A 13,550-nucleotide genomic window follows, 5' to 3' on the forward strand; every position below is an offset into this window, starting at 1 on the left:
AAGACTGTCAGCTCTCAAACCAATAGGTGAGTTTCAGGATGACCTTGATAACAAATCTTTAAAGATGCATGAAGTCCCAAAAGCCTGGAACTCGACAAACAGGAAGGCCCTTGGGAATTCTACAGATCAGGTGGAATGACCTGAAGTTGTGAGGTCACTAATTGCACAGCTTTGGTGTGGTATCTTTCTACACTACAATACATATAAAAAACATATTTATATTAAATACTAATGACTCTGGGAGCCAGGGGGTGAGGGGGAACAGGTTCAAAAATGGCCTTACTGATGAAATCTAGCCCTTAAAATTACAAAAAAGACAGATAATTTAGAAAATTCATGTACTGGGTTCTCAGTTTTCCAATGTTTTAAGATGAGTGAATTATTACTATCTTGCTAATATCTAGAACAGCAAGAACTTAACTTATGAAATGTTAAAAATAGAAACTTGATGATGAATACATTAGTTTTCTCTGGGCATAGTCAAACTGTAGAAAAAATACTGATGAATATGTTCTGGTGAACTGTTTTACTAGAAATTATGCATTAAGGAATAAATTAAGTTTCGTCTTGGACTTGATGACTACATACCAACAAAAACTGTGCAAAAACTAGTTCACTGAATTTACTGAACTTAATGATGGTGTTTTCTGTGCCTTTTCTGTTATCTAACACTTCACTGTCCTTTTTCCCAAGAGCCTGCTTTTAAGAGCAAGAGCCAGCTTTAGTATAAAGAAACTGTAATTTTTAATTCTACAAATAATGTACAGTCCGATTTTTCTTTTATTGTTGGTTTTTTTTTTGTTAAATGTAAAACTATTCCATCTTTGAAGTACGAAGACTTCTGCTCCTTTCTCAGCCAGGTCTTTTCATCAGCAGCCCTTGGCTGAAAGCGTGTGTTTCCTGGATACTGCCTGCCTTGATGCCAGCCTGCTGATCCCAGCCTCCGGGGTCTCCTAGGACATGTTATATTACTTCACAGTTTTTTAAAACATTCATCCGTAACTTAAAGTTTATATTCATACAACTAATTTGAAAGTAGGATGAGGTACAGGGAAGAAAACTAAATTAAAGCAGTAACTTTTAAAAGCTACAAAAAAAAAAAAAAGCCACTTATCCCCGGACTTCTGAAAAGCCTGGCACTGACTCATGACTCTTTTGGTTTCTCATGGAATGCTTTTTCTCTATTGTGATTCACTTGCCTTAATTAACTTGGGAATGTTTGTAGATATACTTCTGGGTAGAGAAGATACTGACTGAAAATAATTATTTTCCACCAATTTTATTGAACAACAAGCAGTTTTTTATTCCTTGCCTTTTTTTTTTTACTTTTTAATTTGAATATTGCCGTTGCTGGACTTGAATTAAGCACAAAATAGCCACATGAACAAGCTTAGGCAGAATGGATTCTTTTTGAATGGGATCCATTTCATATGCTCTTCAGAGATAGCTTTTTTTCAATTTGCTTTAGAAAGTCACTTTACAAATAATACAGAAAAAATGGTTGGAAAAATTCAGGCTGAAGGCTGAGTATAGACTGAAGACAGATGTTTTATTTGAAGGAATAGTTGAGAACTAGAACTATTGTATTTAGTGGTTTAGATGCTTAAGCAGTGTCAGACCACTTCCCAAGAAAAAAATAGATATTTAAACAAATCTTCCTGCAATTCAAAAGATGTCTTCACTATATGCTGTAGAACACAAACTTCATGCGTGAAAATTTGCACTAATATTGGACGAAGTTATTAGTATTAACCACATCTTAATGGGGTTAATATCTTTGACAACAAACAAAAAAAAGAATTTGCATGGTATGAACAAATGGAGTTTTAAAGTCTTATATCAAAATGTACACTAAAGTTTTATATAAGGTGTCACCTCTCTCGTACTAGGTGTTACTTCATCACAACTAATTTTTTCGTTTGTCCTTTCTCATTTTGCCAGTTAGTAATGATTTGCCAATTAGTAATAATTTAGTTGCACAGTGTCTTTGTTGAAAATAAATAGATAGCCTGTATTTGCAATTAATATCTCATTTCTAGAAACTGATTATTCTGTCAAATATTAACCAATGTCTCTTTTTAAAATGTCCTTTAAAAATGGGTTTCGTGCACCTTCTAACAACTTCATATGAGTCTTGAGCTTCCAAGTAGTTTGGTCTCTTTTGAAAGATGCTACCTTAATGCGTGCATCATTAAACACCCTTTAAAAATCCAGAGCTTACTAGCAACCTTTCAGTAAGGAACTGAAAAACAGAGTGTGGGTCTGATCCTATTCATCACTTGTTTGTGGAACCTGCTCTGGGTTCAAACTGACATAAAATCTGGTCTATAGCAGCCTGAAATCCGGGACTCCAAAGTTTTTGGAATGAAAAGAGAGCCTAGTCTCCACTTTTGCCTTTCATCCCTGGGCATTCACGTCAGTCTTAATTCCCTCCAGTAATAAATATGCAAATTTTAATTTCACAAGAAGTGGCGTACTTCTGAGCATGAACCTGCAAAGTGCTAAAAACGCCCTCCCTCCCAAAAGAATGGAGGCTATTCAGTAAGGACAAAACATTCAGATATTGTCACTTGTCTCATTTCTCCCACACTCAGCTGATACAGCTTTAAAGTCCAATTTCCTCTTATTATCCCTACACAAAATGGGGGTGGGGAGACTCACAGAGAGAGAGAGGACTGTTCTTTTGTAGAGAATGTAGGTATGAAAAATATTACTGTTATGGAAGCGTAAGCATAAATTACAGCCTCCAGAAAAGGCTGTTTAAAAACTTTTTGTTTTTCATGTTAGTGAGTTGTGCTTAACAATCCTTTGTTTTAGTTCCTTTGTATTTTTTCGTTTGTTTGCTTTTTTTTCAACAGAATAGTTCTGCTATGCATTTCTTTTTGGTGGTCTAAATTCCGGATTCTTTTGTGTCAGGGTTACCCAGTATACTCCTTACCAACCCGAAGTTTCCCAGGGCAGACTGGAGAGCCTGCTAAATTACCAAACGATGGTGTGTGACATCACAGGAATGGACGTGGCTAATGCATCTTTGCTGGACGAAGGGACAGCAGCTGCAGAAGCCATGCAATTGTGTCATAGGTAATGTGTTTAAATGCATGGCTAATTACATCATCAGAAGGAATTCTGGGCTTTGAAAGGCATGTTTTTTTTTCTTTTCTTTTAAACAGGCACAACAAAAGAAGGAAGTTCTATGTAGATGCTCGATGCCACCCTCAAACAATAGCAGTGGTCCAGACCAGAGCCAAGTAATGTTTGCCTCCATTTTTCTCTGTTATATTTTCACTTACACAAATCATTTTTGACAGCTCTATCGTATGCCTAAAATATTTTAGATACAGGATTGCTCTCTTCCTGCAAAATAATACAGAAATCTGATATTTGGCTTTGCTTCTACTTTCCATTTAAATATAATTATGAAGTAATTCAGAATGTCTAAAGAGAGACTAAACATATGACAACAAGAAAATGCTTAAATTTCCCACTGAATTCTTAACATAAATATGTATATTTTATTATTACATTCAATCTTGTCATTTTTAGCTGGGAAGTGACTTGTTCCTGATAGTAAACCTTTTATGGAAGCTAAATCTCTTTAAATTTATAGTTTGAGGTACTTACTTTATAACAATATTACTTAGGGGTTGAAGTTAACTTGTTAAAGCATCAAAATGTTGAAATCAAGTAGCATATACACTGCCTTCTCTGCTCCATAATGCCAATGGTGAGATAAAATGCAATTCTTCTGTACTGTGTACCATGACACCGTATTGTCTTAATATTTAATGATGCAAAGTAGGTTGAATTATCTGTATGCTTAGAAAAAAACTGCTAAATCTATGAAAATATCATATTAAATGCCTCTCCAAGTCAGGAGGCAGCTTGAATGTGTTGTCTTCTTCATGTTTTTGTTTTCCAGTTATACAGGTGTTATTACTGAGCTGAAGTTACCACATGAGATGGATTTCACTGGAAAGGATGTCAGTGGAGTGTTATTTCAATACCCAGATACTGAAGGGAAGGTGGAAGACTTCTCTGACCTAGTTGAAAGAGCTCATCAAAATGGGGTAAAGTAAATTTTACCTGGCCGTTCAGGTAAAATTCAGGTACCTTTGCCTGAATTAAACAGCCATAGACATAGACACAAGATGTTGCATGAGATACCATGCAAAGGTTATGCTTCAGCTCTCCCTGAGCTATTCCATGCTCAAATGTAGTCCTGCTGCAAACTCTGTTCCTTCGGGAAGGAGGGTGACCACCCTGCCCGCTTCTGCTTTCAGGCTCTGGCCTGCTGCGCTACGGACCTTCTGGCCCTGTGTATCCTGCGGCCTCCTGGAGAGTTTGGGGCAGATGTGGTCCTGGGCAGCTCCCAGCGGTTCGGGGTGCCGCTCTGCTACGGGGGACCCCACGCAGCCTTCTTTGCTGTCAGGGAAAGCCTGGTGAGGATGATGCCAGGCCGCATGGTGGGCGTTACCAGGTAACCATTGCCTTTAGCCTTCTGGGTGACGGTCTAAACGAAAGAGATCGTGGCCACCTCGGATAGCCCCTTTGAAGAATACTTCACCATGCCATTGCATTTAACATCTTTTCCTTTCCTTGAAAACGAGGAGAATAAAAATTGGCTTCAGCTTGTAAAAAAAAACTTAAAGAATTGCGTTTTATGGACTGCAGATGTGAACTATGTCTGAAGTCCTTGCCGCAATGTGGCATGAAGAGATAACCTAGACACTAGAGACTAGATTAACTTCGATAGCACAGAGGAGTTTTGTTCACGATAACTTACTCTGCTTATTCTGTGCTGTAGTATTTCCTTCTCTTGAATCCAATAATATATAAGTGTAAGAAAGTAAAAAATACAGTGAGCCTTCCAAATAATCAAGAAGGCGTTCGGTGTAGTTCAGGTTTTAGTCAGACCTCAATGAGGAGGAACAGTGTGCAAAAACTTACCTCTAGTTCTTATTGGTGGCATAGGACTTTGATAAAATGCAAATAATAAAAATGCAAAGTAATTGTTACTGGAAAAAAATGTATATTTTTTTTATGTGTGAGCTATTCAAGAATGCTTCAGTAACCCAAATAACCAACAATATTAATAGCTATTAATGAATTTTGAAAATATTTTGTTCATATAGTAACATTCTTTCAAGTGTATTTTTAGTCATCCTGCTAATTCTGAGTGTATTATTCTTGGGCTTGATTCATAATTCTAAAATCTAATCTTCATTTTACATTTTGATCAGCTTACAGCTAGAAGTGTTAAAATGGAAAGTTGCAGTAATTCATCAGTGCAGCATTTTTTTGTGGATTTCTTTTTTAGTTTTTTGATGATAAACTGAGCTATGTAGTCAAAATCCTCAGAACAGCTGCTAGAGGAAAATATACGAGGTAAATATACAGCTGATGAGCAAATATTTGAAGAAACTATTCAAAGAAGAAACTATTCAAAAGCCCATTTATATATATGTATCCTACTAAAGGATATTAGACTGAATCTTACTATCCAGTTTTGTCATGTTAGTTACACTACAAAAGGACCTCTTAAATGATGGATTGGCCAGAGCTCATTCAGTTATTTCATACATTATTGTTGGAGGAGTTATTTTTATGTTTTTTATTTTATTTTATATAATTTTGCATGTTCTTACCTCATACTATTAGAAAAAAAAAAGTGTTCTAATTGGCATTTGTTCAACTGTATTTCCGGTTTTCTACCTAATTAAAATGATTACAATTGTTTCTAACTTTTTAAAGTGAATAGTTGTGGTGTAAAAACTCGGCTGGATCAGGTGCATTGGCCAGGCATGATGTAAGTGACTTAAACACTTAAGTGTTTAAAAGCTCTTCAGAGCAAGTTTTTAGTGGGCAGCAGCATCACAGGAAGAGGTAAATGGCAGCAAATCTACTTGTTCCCACTGTCCTCTTGGCTTTACGTGTGAGTACAGGTCCCATTCCATGTGCTGCCTGTTCAGAGATGCCATATCCATCCCACCTGGTGTCTATTCACCTGAGCAGCTTTCTGTATTGGGATAAAAACTAATTTCATGTTAGCAAACTCAGAGCCCCATCTCTTAATCTGTTGTTGTTTAAAGTAATATAAACAATTTCTTCTGTGCTTAGAGATGCAAATGGAAAGGAAGTGTATCGACTTGCTTTGCAAACACGAGAGCAGCATATCCGAAGAGACAAAGCTACCAGCAATATCTGTACAGCACAGGTAACTGGTCAGGATTTGCTTTTAACACCAGATCATGAAGTCTTAACCAGACTGTACCTGTAAATGCACAGTGCTTTGAGTTAGCTTTATCTCTGTGATTTTTTTTCTATGAATCCTTTTACTGGAAAAAATGAAAACGTTGAAAACATTGACATGTCCTTATGTCAGTGTGTTTGCCTTTTGAAAAATGGAACCTTGTTAGAAAAGATGATGTTAATATCTGCTTTATTTACCTTGGTCCTGATTTCATGCAGTATCACGAATCCTTCTGCCCCATGGAGTGAAGTGTGTGTTACTGTGTTCATGATAAAGCAGATCTGCCTCATTTGTAACAAACAGAAGGGAATTCTAATGTTCCAAGATTCCCCACACAAGACAAAAATGCCATTTTGAAATTTTAAGACTATTTTTAAGAAAGTACAAATAATGACAACTTGATCCCATGAAATGATGCAGAAATTTTATTACACTACCAAATAGCTATTTTTACAGTAAAATGTTACAATTAAAATAGTAATTGTTCTAATTAGTTGTTTTTGGCATGTAGCCATAGATTTTCTTCCAAACAAGCTTAAAATATTTTCTGTTTCTATGAATGCTTTGTTCATGCTGTCAATGTGCTTTATTTGAGGAGGGATTAGTAATAATAAAATGTATTTAATACTTAGCATTCCTGAGGTATTCCATAAAAGTTATACAGCAAGCCCAAACACTGAATTTCCTGTATTATGTTTTTCTTGAGATTCTTCAAATGCTCACTCTGTAAGGTGTAGTACTTACAGAAAATTAAGTTAATGTTAATTTACTGAAATCCTTAAATTTCAAAGGACATTGAATTCACAGTCATTTCAGTTACATAACAGTATTTTATCTTTCTCATCTCTTGTCTTGATTACTACATGTGAGCAAGTGTAACATCAGCTGAGGACATACGGTTGCTAGAGAAACTTTCTGTTAAACTAACACCTGGTAACCTTTAGTATTAGTAACATTGTCAAATGTGCTTGTAACGTAGGCTCTTCTTGCTAACATGGCGGCCATGTTTGGTGTCTACCACGGTTCTGAGGGATTAAAGCACATCGCGAGACGAGTGCATAACGCTGCTCTCATCTTGGCTGAAGGTGAGCTTGTGGGCGAAAGATCATGAAGGTGGAGGGGTATGAAGGTTTGTAGGTGAAAGAAACTGAGCTTAAATCCTTGCACCTTCTCAAATACCCGCCACAAGTCTTTGCCAGCTGGTGCGTGTTAAGAGATAACATTTTTATATAAAATTTATGGCTAATATATTTGTATCCTTAAACAATGAAGTCCAAGAATTAGGTAGTTTTATGAAACTAAGAGACGTCTGCATAGCAACTCATGCTGTTTTCCAGACATAATCACTAGATCATTCTGGTTTACAGAAGTCTGCACAGGGTATTACAGAAGTCTGCAAATGTAGGTAATAGTTAAGATTAAACACACAGAAACAATTCGGTTAAACTGAGTGTAAAACCGAAGTGCTATGAAACTCCAAAGCCTAATAGCTGTCTGAGGGCACAGGACTTTGTGTGTTGTTTTGTTAACAAAACCTGGCTGAATACTTCTCTCCTTTTTATTCGAATGGCTGCAATACAGGTGTTTGAAGAATGCCTGGATTCAAAGAGCAAAACCAGCACATCTGGATAAACATACTATTTATCTAGTGCAACTGCTGCTGTTTATAAAATTATCTGTGATCAGTGGAGGGCTTCAGAGCATGTGTCAAAAGATGACAGCCATATTCCATATGATATGACCAATGGCTTTTATTAGTAATTGTGGAGGATTATAGCAACATTGGTTTTTTTTTACATTGAGGAACTTCATAACAGTCTAACTGGAGGAGCCTCTTGATTCATTTGGAGAAAAATACTTGAGAATTTGTCTTTCCATCTCATGAGTGAAGATTACTAAAACATTAAGAGAAGTTGTGTTAAGCTGGTCGAGGTAATGGTCTTGATCTTGACCTCAGCAACCTTGAAGAGCACTTCCATACACAGTGAAATTCTATAGAAAGCTGATGATTCATTGCTGTGTAAACAAGGAAAATGTCTTGCTTTATCATGTTATAGAATTTACTTAACACAGAGATGTAGCATTGTTATGGCAGTGTTGTATGCACAAGCACTATAGAATTAACAAGTTAATATTACTTACTGTTTTTTATAGGTCTCAGGCGAGCTGGTCATAAACTGCACCATGATCTGTTCTTTGATACGTTGACAATCACATGCGGATGCTCAGTCAAAGAGGTTTTGGACAGGGCGGCTCTTAGAAAGACAAATTTTCGGATTTATGGTGATGGCAGAGTAAGCAAATCTTTAAACCTTTAAGAAATTTTATCGCATGACCTTTTTTACAATGTTTCTTATTATTAAATGTGCCAAATGGAACAAAAGTAGTGGTTACATCCTCTTGCTCTTTTCGCTTACATTCATCACTCAGTTATAAAGACAATATAAAAATGAAACTATTAAGTGACCTATTGGACTTCTAGAAATACTCATTGCTGTTCATTTCTTGCTGATTTAGAAAAATTACCTCTGCCTCACTTCAAATATGCTACGAGAGGCAAGTGTAGAGAAACTCTAAAACTTAGCAATATCCCTGAAATGCTAGATGACCTCCAGAATTCAGGTCCTCTGGAAGTATTTAAAGACAAAAACTGAAGTCTAAAGCATGTTTTATTAGGCATAGAGAGCCTTTTTGCAGAGTTTCATATGTTTTTTAAAATGCAAGGGCAGAGGTAAGGAGGAGTAGCAAAACAGGCTATCTTCCTATTAAATGGAGAACACTTGGACAGAAATACTGGAAGGGGAGTCACAGGTTTTGAAGCTATAACATGCAACTTGAATCATTTAGCAGAGAAAAGAGAAGTTAGGAGTTGGAATGTTGTAAAAATGTATTTATGTGTCCATTATAAAAAATTAAGTGAAATTTCGAGACTGTTAAGTAGGTTGCAGTTGTCTTGTTTGTTGTTTCTTCTATGTTTGCGGATTGTTTTTTTTCTGGACAAGGACGAATCACTATTGTGAGAGCTCTAAGTAATTACTGCTGTTTTTGTCCATAGCTTGGAGTATCACTTGATGAAACTGTAAATGAGAAAGACTTAGATGACATATTATGGATTTTCGGTTGTGAGTCTTCAGCTGTAAGTAGACAGCAGATCATATGGAATAAATTAATCTGAAAGTTTTAGTAACTCAGTGTAAACCAAAGCTGCTCTTTGGGGCAATGATTCTATGTAGGATGACCGTTATAAACTAACAATTTCAAATCTTCCCTTAAAGGAAAAGATAGATGAGATGAATATGAGATAACAATGATGCCATTCTGAGGTTTGGATCAGCCTGTTTTCAGGCCATTGGCTGTTTTGTGATGGTTGAGGCAATTCTCTTCCAATGGAAATTTGTTGCACATCTTTGGCAATTCGCAGCAACACTTCTAAGATGTACTGACATCCCATACTCTTTTTAATATAAAGTTATTGATACATACTAGATATGTATGCTAATGAAGTTCATGATCTAACAAAACTGTCTAAATTTTGTGGTAAACTGATAGTGTAAGCAAGTGATGATGGTAACTAGTTATGAGAAGAAACATCTCTGAAGATACTTGACCTTGTGTTTCTTTGTGTCAAAGGAACTAGTTGCTGAGGGCATGGGCGAGGACACCAAAGGTATTCTCAGCACCCCATTTAAGAGAACTTCCAAATTCTTGACACATCAGGTTTTTAACAGGTTTGTAAAATTACTGTATATCTGATATTTTAATGAAACCTGAAAATATCTCTGCTTCATAAGTAGTACTGCGGTAGCTGGAGTTTTCCGTTTGTATGGACAGTCTCACTTATTATTCTAAAACTTTCTATCAGCTTTTATAAATTGAATTTTAAGTGAGCAAACCAAAACTCTTGATCACATGGGGCTTGCATTTGTCCATTAGTCTGCTACGAGATAGCATTTGAGGACATACTTATTAGAACTTTCATATTACATATTTAGTGATAGCGTTTGTGGGTAAGTGATAAAGAAATAAAAGGTGAAGACTACTTGATGTTAATTTTTTATGCCATTTGCGATGTTAGAGCAGAGATGAGGCAGCTTGTTTAGCTGATCTGGTTGCCCTAACACCGTATTTTGTATTCTTCAGCTATCACTCCGAAACAAATATTGTCCGGTACATGAAAAGATTGGAAAACAAAGATATTTCCCTTGTTCACAGCATGATTCCTTTGGTAAGTATTTGCCAGAAGAAAATAGATCTTATATACATATAGATATACACATACACACACACATACATATATATATTACATTATGCATACACTGATATATGTGTTTTTATTTTTAGGGTTCCTGTACAATGAAGCTCAATAGTTCAGCTGAACTTACAGTAAGTTGTAAAAAACCATGCCTTATTTGAGACTCACCTGAAATAAAGCACCTACCCAGTCAAGCAGGGTTGTAATAGATATTAGAAGTACAGATTGCTTTTGATCTGAAACTCCAGCTGAGAAAATAGATTTGGAAGTAGCTAATGGCATAAACTCCCTTTTCTGGTAAGAAAAAAAACATAGAAAGTTTCAGGAAATGCTCTAGGAGTGCACTGAAATAAAATATTATCTTTGAAGATTCCATTCTGAATAAAGAAGATTATGAAAATAATTTTTTTTTAACTGGGCACCAAACTCCCATTGAATTTAAGAGGAATTGCCCTACATAATTCCTAGCTCTTTTACAAATTAAATAAATTTAATTCTCAGGAATACATAAATTGTCAGGAATACAATAAGACTGACAATTCATAGTGCTTTTTCTATTTGCCAGTTCTTAGGTTAGCTCTCCTTTTCTCCATCTGATGAACTGGAGCTATCTTCATTTTTCCAGTTTTTAGTAGCAGAGGAAGCAGAGATTTGGCTGTGAAATGTTGGGGGTACTGAAAATTGTCTGACTGAATGTTTTGCTCTGCTCCCTGCAGGTTGGCTATTTGTTTGCTTTGACTGTTCAGTAGATTTCTTTTGTTCCCCTTTTCTCAACCCCTCCTATGTATCTTCCACTTGTTTCTGTTTGATAAGAGTCTCTTATAATTAAAGTGGAAAGCAATAGAGCAGCTAACAGTGAGTGTTTGTTAGCTCATTTACTGCCACCTTACCTTCTACCTTGTGATCAGAGCTCTATTTAAAGAAGGGAGGTGTCCTGGAAGAAGAAACTAAAGATTTTTGTCATCAGCAACAATAGAAGCAGAACTTGAGTGTTTTAAAAAATAGTTAATGGAAGTTATCTTATGCTGAGATCAGCATTTTTAGGTTTACGTTCTACACAAGTTGTTGATCTCTTTTTTGGCACAAAGCAGCTTTTTTTTCATTTAGAGTTTTAACAACAATATAGCTGTCTTCCGATTAATGAGTCTTTAAATTTTAGTTGAGAAATTATTATAAACATCATTACCTAAAATCTAGAATACCTTGCCTTTTAGTACAATTCTTTTGATTCCAGCAGATATAAACACATACCAAATTTCATTTTATAGCCCTTATTTACTTTTTTTTCTTTTTTCCTTTTTTAGCCTATCACATGGAAAGAGTTTGCCAACATCCACCCTTTTGTGCCTCTGGATCAAGCTGAAGGATATCAGCAGCTTTTCAAGGATCTGGAGAAGGATCTGTGTGAAATTACAGGCTATGATGCAATCTCTTTCCAACCAAACAGGTAGAAAAGTTTTACTGAACATCTGCTCCTTGGCATAGCTCAAAAAATTCTCCCTAAGAGAAAACTGTTAGACAAAAATGGATGACGTGTCTGGAATTAAATTTCACAAACAAAAGTCTTGAATACAAGGCCATGATAGCAGTATTTGATTTTGTCAAAGCTTCAGATTCTTAATTTGTCTGTTTTCTTCTAAAAAATTTATGTTTATGGATAGTAATCAATTTTGGTCTTTTAAATTCTTTTAATCACTTTTTTTTCGTGTTTTCTTCTCTTGGAAGGCTGGCTCCTTCCAAGCAGCTGGCTGCTTGCTTAAAATGGTGACATGGCATTTAATTCATATGAGGATATCAGGAAAGTTTTGTAACTGGAGTGAGCTGGATCCTTAAGTGTTTCTGAAAGTGATTTTTGATGCATTAGGTAATAGTGGGTTTGACTGGAGAATCCCTAGGATCTGCAGGCTCACTGAAATAATTAAAGCAGAACTGAATGAGCACAGATGCACCGATGAGCACTGATTTTGGTTACAAAATGAATAGCAAGGATTTATTCAGACCCCTGGAGTCCCACCAAGAGAGTTTGTATGCTTGTATGGCTATGCTTTACTGTCCACTGCAGCACTAGTTTTCCTCTCTGTAGTCAAGAAAGCAGCCTCCTGTTGGGTCAGAATCAATTCAACAACCAACAGGATTGAGCCCAGTGCTGTTGGAATAAAAAACAATGTGATTTTTTTCCATGCACTGTTTGAAAAAGGTGCAGAAACTGGTAATCAATGCTTGTGCACCTGCAGTTTAAGCTGTATCTCTTTTAATTTTCTGCCGGTCTGTAGGAAGGATTAGGGCACGACAGTTCTGAAGTTTCAGCACTGTACTGGTGCATTCCGGTTTGTATGTTTGCATGACAGGCTTTGTGTTCTTCTTGCAGTGGAGCCCAAGGAGAATATGCAGGTTTGGCTGCAATCAAGGCTTATCTGAATGCAAAAGGAGAACGTAATAGGACTGTAAGTGTCCACGCTTGTATGGGGAAGCATTTTGGGTGGGAAATGGAAAAAGGGGCATGATGCAGTAACTATGGGTTAGTGCTAGAACTAGAAGTAATTGTGTACCTAAAACTTGCAATGCTTGGACGTCAGTCTGCTCCCAGCACTGAAGACTCCTGATACAAGTAGCAGACAAGGCTCTGGTATACCAGATAAACACTGAACAGACTCAAAAATCTCCAAGTTCATCTCCTTTTTCTCCATTCAAACTATCTATGTAATTTGATTGTGATTCGCTAGGTTGATGTTTGAGTTAAAAGACTTGGAGGGGTTTTAATTTTTTTTTTTTATCTTTTATATGAAACACCTGAAACTTTGACCATAGGAATCTCTTCTCAGCAGTACTGTGTAAACTTAGAAAAATTGAGTTCTTGTAAGCCTTAGAGGTGACAGCAAGCTTACCACAGCACATATCTGGAAAGGGTTTCCCGCATGCACTTACTTTCAGTTAAGGAGCTTTCTGCCCAAAGGTGGTCTTCATGGATCTTTCCTCCACTAAACTTCCATCCACAAAACTTTCAATATTTATTTTGTCTTGGAGAAAAATGTCTGTCCGTGGTTTCAT

At 36.3% G+C, this 13,550-nt stretch overlaps 1 protein-coding gene across 1 annotated transcript in view; it reads left to right on the top strand.

Annotated features, from left to right (window-relative positions):
- GLDC (glycine decarboxylase) overlaps window positions 1-13,550 on the top strand; it is a 37,548-nt gene that overhangs the window by 12,007 nt on the left and 11,991 nt on the right. The window contains exons 4-16 of the mRNA XM_088537501.1: window positions 2,917-3,081; window positions 3,171-3,248; window positions 3,920-4,067; window positions 4,281-4,477; window positions 6,118-6,214; window positions 7,230-7,335; window positions 8,405-8,544; window positions 9,306-9,386; window positions 9,881-9,978; window positions 10,391-10,475; window positions 10,592-10,633; window positions 11,807-11,949; window positions 12,871-12,946. Coding sequence (XP_088393627.1) covers window positions 2,917-3,081; window positions 3,171-3,248; window positions 3,920-4,067; window positions 4,281-4,477; window positions 6,118-6,214; window positions 7,230-7,335; window positions 8,405-8,544; window positions 9,306-9,386; window positions 9,881-9,978; window positions 10,391-10,475; window positions 10,592-10,633; window positions 11,807-11,949; window positions 12,871-12,946 — 1,456 coding nt within the window. The remainder of the gene's footprint in view (window positions 1-2,916; window positions 3,082-3,170; window positions 3,249-3,919; window positions 4,068-4,280; window positions 4,478-6,117; window positions 6,215-7,229; window positions 7,336-8,404; window positions 8,545-9,305; window positions 9,387-9,880; window positions 9,979-10,390; window positions 10,476-10,591; window positions 10,634-11,806; window positions 11,950-12,870; window positions 12,947-13,550) is intronic.

Source organism: Tinamus guttatus, unplaced genomic scaffold (genome assembly GCF_059628265.1).
Source record: "Tinamus guttatus ecotype Peru unplaced genomic scaffold, ASM5962826v1 Tinamus_guttatus_pri_ptg000794l, whole genome shotgun sequence".
Taxonomy (NCBI): Eukaryota; Metazoa; Chordata; class Aves; order Tinamiformes; family Tinamidae; genus Tinamus; species Tinamus guttatus.